Genomic DNA, 6000 nt, shown 5'->3' with positions numbered 1-6000 from the left:
CCTTTTTATTTTTTAATTTTTTTCTAATGTTTTTATTTATTTTTGAGAGAGAGAGAAAGGCAGCATGAGCAGGGGAGGGTCATAAAGAGAGGGAGACACTGAATCAGAAGACAGGCCCCAGGCTCTGAGCTAGCTATCAGCAAAGCCCAATGCGGGGCTCGAACCCACGAACCATGAGATCATGACCTGAGCCGAAGTCGGATGCTCAACCGACTGAGCCACTCAGGCACCCTGCATTATTCCCATTCCTGAGGGCTCTATTCTCACAACCCAATTACCTCCAAAAGGCCTTACTTCCAAATACTATTGCACTGGGGATTAATTCAGCATACAAACTAGGGGAGGCGGGATGGAGGGAATGGGCACAAGTATTCAGTTCATAACAGGGGCCTATGGTGGGTGTTTCCAATCCCTCTAAGTCCTAAATTTCTGGACTGACTCTAGTCCCATCTTTTCTCTTGCAAACAAACTAATTCTTACTTATGTTCTGAGGGAGAGAGAATCTTAAGCAGGCTCCATGTTGTGGAGCCTGACACAGGGCTCGATCCCATGACCATAAGATCATGACCTGAGCTAAAAACAAGAGCTGGACACTTAACCAACTGAGCCACCCAGTCACCCCTGTATACAAGTGCTATTTAATAGCTTCTTAAATTCACTGAAAAATGAACATTATAAACATAGCCATATAGGTTCTGAAGAATTATGACTCTATGTATGAAATTGGTTAAAGTCTGTTTATATTCAAAGTAGGAAACAATGAAAACATTGAATTATTAATTCATCCTGATTTTCTTTGTGAAAATAATAATTTTTAATTACTAAATAAAGCTCTACAATTTGATTAAATGTATCAGCCAGAGAAAGCATTGGCTGAGTCTGGGGACTTGCTTGTGAAAAACAAAGCATGGAAAGTCAGACATATTCATGCAGTGTATTTCCATATTTACCAGTCTTGACTATTGGTAGCCATAATGCAGAATATGTTTAAGATAAATTGATTGGTGCAGAGTACAATGGACATGCCATCACATAATTCATGACATTATCATTTTATTTTGCTAAAATACTCACTGGTGCTTGATCCTTAATTGTAATGACATGTGTGAATATGAGAAGAGGAAGAACTTTGAAGGAAACAAATAATGGGCTAATAAACAATTGAGATTTTTATTCTAAAAACAAAATAGAGAGCTTAACAATCCAGGCAAAAATACCAATCAGCTCAACATGTAATTTCTAACATTTTGAATGCAATAGATATAAACTTGGAAATATGGCTGATCGTAAGGTAAGCATCTAATCCCAATATTAGTCACAGTACAGACTTAACGTATACATATATTTAGAAGGTACACAGAGATTCTGATTCTCTTTCAGGAAAAACAAACTTCATTTGAAAGCTCTCCAAGTCACATGAATAGAAATAAGGAAAAAGCATTGCAGAACTGAAGGCAAATATGAATGTATTACATACAGTGCGTTTTCGGTTTCTTTGTATGACAAATAACACCTGGGAAGAAGTGTTCTAAACCAAAGCTATTTTGTCCATTGAAATGTAATATGTTCAGAGGTATTACAAATTAGTGGGTGGCTATAATTTTACTTGTTCCTTATGACTAATCATGATAGCTATTACTGTGACATTATAGGTCTGGTTCTATGCTTCGGTAGATTTGCCAATTTCTCACTTTAGAACAGAACTCTCCTATTTATGGGTCTTTCTAATTTGTGATAACTTGTGTGTCTATGGCACAAAAGAATTTGTCTTCTAATTAGACTATAGGAACCTAGAAAAATGATGGAAAATATTTTAATGTGGATAAAACTTAATGATGTAATGCAAAAGTTTCTCTCAAACTTTAACATCAGAATCATCCGGAGGGCTTGTTAATATATAGATTCCCAGGCCTCAGAATCAGTTTCTGACTGGTAGGTCTGGGGTAGGGGCCCAGAAATGCAGATGCCTAATGAGTTCCCAGTGATGCTGATAATGATAAATCAGGAATGACACTTTGAGAACCACCAAGTGTATGTGTGTGTCACATATGCACATACTTACACATAAATATAATATGCATATACATATTTGTACCTACATAAACATACCTATAGACATATATAGATTTTGACAAATGGCACTAAAATGGAAGGTCATCTTAAAAAAAAAATATATATATATATATGTCTATATACCTATATATCAAATGGCACTAAAATGGAAGGTCATCTTTTTAAAAGAACGGCTGATTCTCAATAGCTTAGAGTTATGTTTTTAGCCATAAGGTAGGATTTGTCTCAATCTTAGGGAAAAGTCATACTTTGGGCAAATTTTGTGTTTCCACTAGAATTACAAAGTATGAAAAATTATGCTAAATAAATATATTATTTTAATACTCACTAAATGTAATACATAGGTTATTACCTTTTCTCTTGAAGAGCAAAAGACAAAATGGTCTTAAGGGATGTGACACCTGTTGGTAGTTTGGGACGGTCCCGAACATTCAAACTGATCGTCTCTTACATGTCAGATGGGGCACATTTCCAAAGGAAGCTAGGCAGTGACAATGTTACTTTTGTGTCAGGATATAAGAGAATAATGGTTGGTTAAGTACCGACTCTTGATTTCAGTTTAGATTGTGATCTAAACTGCACGTGCTTTCTCTCAAAAAAAAAAAAATAAAAAGCCTTAATAATGGTATGCGATCCTAATAAGCATGAAGGAAATGTATTAGGAGGAGAAAACATTTCTATACTTAAGAAAGTGAAGACCAAATTTCTGCGGACCTGCTACAATCAGGTAAATGTGCCAGAAGCTGTGTGTACATTATGTTCAAATGTGACTACTTGATAAAATATCTTTTATTTATTGCAGAAAAATTTAAATTTACTTGGTAATCTAATTGAAAATGGAAGTAAGCAGTAGAATAGCATCGCAGGGAGTGATATTTTTAAAGTACTTACATCCACTCAGGTGCGTCACACACAATTTTCTCGTATGTCAATATCTAGCCATTATTCTTTATAGCTTGGTGGGCAATTCACATCTCAACACATTTTGTTTACCTTCACAATCTTGATGAGCGTCTTCAGTTGGTAAATATGAAGCTGAAGGTCTAATCTATCAGCCAACCAGACACAAATGACTTTCATGGAACTGCTGTACCATTGCTGGAAAGAAGGATGGGGGCGGAGAACAGAAAAGAAAACAGTCTCTGCAGTATTCATGTAACAGATTCGGTAATGAGGGGGTAATGAAACACTCTGAAATGACCACAGATCAGCACTTGAAGTCAATAATGCTATAATTTCCTGTTAACAGAATTGTATGTTTTGCTAGAAAATCTGCTAAGTTGACCTAGGCTGTTCTCTACATGAATTAACATTAGTCTTTCAGCTGTAACATATTCATGGGAAACCGTGTTTTTGCACTTGCAGGCCTAGAGGCCTGCTTTGTAATTGGGAAGTAACAATGGGCACTAAATACATGCTATGGGACTGAATGGACGCCCAAACCGCAGGAAAAAGCAGGTAAATTACTTAGGAAGGGAAATTTCTTATTAGCCTGTAAGTTATGTAAAACTCAACGAGTAGATTTATGCCTGATGCATGCAGACAATACCTAGAAATAACATTTTACAGAAGTGATGATAAGACATGATCCTCAATCACACCTTTATCTACTATCGTTGTTAAGTATTTGCCAAGATGTTTTATAACCACCTAAAATAAAGATGTGAGACCTGAGGAAGGAACATTATTCAGGATGGAATTGTTGTGTCTATAAGAATCTAAAAGAAGATGTCAGTTGACCAAATTATGAAAGGGAAGAATTGGTTTCATTTTGCAAGTGTTTTTGGAGAGTTCATATTTTTTCCTCTGTTTATTACCACTCTCCTAAGAGGAAAACTGAAATTCTTCTCCAGTGTAACTTCCTGCTTCAATATAATGTCTACAAGTATAGTAGAAGAAGAAATTTGTTCCTGTTTTTATTTTTTAAAGGCAATCTGCCATTAGAGGTGATATTTTAAGGGCTTCAGCACTACATGCTAGAGCTAGGTTTAGGTAGTACTGGAAAAATAATAATGCTACTTATTCAGATAATCACAAAAAAATCTCAAAGCCCATCAGCACTTAAGAAATGATGAGAGTTTTCAACAGAGAAGGGATTTTGTGTCTGGTTTATAAACACAAACACAGTGACACATCATGTATGTGTGGTACATGAGTCTTAGGTATTCAAACCCAGGGAAAACTTGTAAAAAATATTTTTCTTCCATATTAAAATAGTAAATTCAATTTCTAGGAGAGAAACCTTACATGTTATAAGTAAGTCTGACATTATCTGGACTTTTATTTATTAACCTTGTTCTGACAAAATTTGGTATTAGAAATGGCATTTGAAGCATAAATTAGACATGAATTAGTTTCACATTTCATTAGACTTATTTCTATTAATTTGTTAATACACTGAACATACATGCATAAAATGAGATAAGGTAATTAAAATGAATAACTGATTTACTAAATATTACATCACATAGATGAATGGAAGTTTCAGGTTTTTTAAATGAGAGAGATACTAGGATTTTAAAAAATATTGTTCATGTACCCGATTTTGCTCTTTCCTAATGACTGCTTTCTTAACTTTCAGGGCATTGTAAAAGTATCAGAAATAAATTTTACAAAATAGGATACACTCCTAAATTCTTAAAAAGAACATCTAAAGAATTCAATACTTCAGCTGACATATTCATTTCTAATGGTAAAGTCTATACTTCCTTATTTCAAATTATTTATAGCCTCAACCTCTTGAATTCTATTTTACTACATATAAACACTCTCAGGTTTTGGTGATATTGAATATGGGTCTACTAAATTAAGACCCTCACTTCCACACCACTCTCCAGATAATTTAAAAGCTAAAATGTAGTCACAGTGGTTATAATTCTTAAATTATAGCCCTTCTGCAAGAGATGATATATTTTTTTGTTGGGGGAAACAAAATATGATAAATGGTCTAGCAGAACATACTAGTTAATCTGTCAGACTATAACGTTACTGTATTTGTTGTAAGTTGTATGAATTTGAGGGAAATGAAAATGCTTTCTTAAAATTACTCCCCATGCATCTTTATGTTCTTAAAAAAATCCTTGCACAATTTAAAATTAATTTAACTAATTTTCCCATTACACATCAATGATACTTATGATTAAGTAATAATCAAAAGGGCATCTAATATAACACAGAAATTTGTTATTAATATAACTTCTTTAACATAATGCCAAAATTATAACTTTAGAGAAAAATAAGTTGGGAAGCAAATGATCTGAAGTTAACTGTATAAAGAGAAAAAAGAGAACCACTCTTAAGTAAAATTTTAAAGGCAATCAAATTATAAGGAAAAATCCTATAAGAAAAATAATTCTATCAGATACAAATGTCTATATTTTGGTCTCCAAGTCAGAGCATTTTGAAGATTTCCAGCTAAAAGAAGCAAATAATAAAGAGAAAGCAGTACTTTAGCTCGGAGTTTATGTTGCTACTAAGAACAAGCTAACAACAAAAAACCTACTAGGACTGCTTCTTTCTTATATATAATGAAATAGACACACACACACATGCACGCATGCACACGCACGTGCACACACACACACACACACACACACACACACTCATGCACTCCAAGCAAATAACTAAGCAAACAAACAAAACCACCAAATGGAACTCTCCAGCACTTTCCTATTTCTGGTGCTGGAATTGACACATTCCTCTCTGAGGTGCTGGAATATGGTAGGTCCCGTTTTTATATCTTGACAAACAAGTCAAAGGTAGTTTAGCTGCATCTCTCCCCACCCCAAACAAAGCGAACCCTTCAACGTTACCAAGGAAAAAAGCATTTAGAAAGGGTGAATGTCCAGTAAAGTGTGAATGTTAGAAAATGTCCTTTCATTTTGGAAAAGTTAATTTTATAAAACAATTCGGTGGACGATTCGCGGT

General features: G+C 34.4%; 1 protein-coding gene across 16 annotated transcripts in view; it reads right to left on the bottom strand.

Moving 5' to 3' along the window:
* Positions 1-6000, bottom strand: part of CADPS2 (calcium dependent secretion activator 2) — a 522703-nt gene that overhangs the window by 4301 nt on the left and 512402 nt on the right. For all 16 annotated transcript variants that reach the window (XM_029924158.1, XM_029924180.1, XM_029924174.1 and 13 more), the window contains one exon: positions 3067-3171. In XM_029924158.1, the coding sequence (XP_029780018.1) occupies positions 3067-3171 (105 nt within the window). The remainder of the gene's footprint in view (positions 1-3066; positions 3172-6000) is intronic.

This window comes from Suricata suricatta, chromosome 2, assembly GCF_006229205.1.
Source record: "Suricata suricatta isolate VVHF042 chromosome 2, meerkat_22Aug2017_6uvM2_HiC, whole genome shotgun sequence".
NCBI classification, from domain to species: Eukaryota; Metazoa; Chordata; class Mammalia; order Carnivora; family Herpestidae; genus Suricata; species Suricata suricatta.
This window is presented reverse-complemented; position numbering and strand designations above follow the sequence as displayed.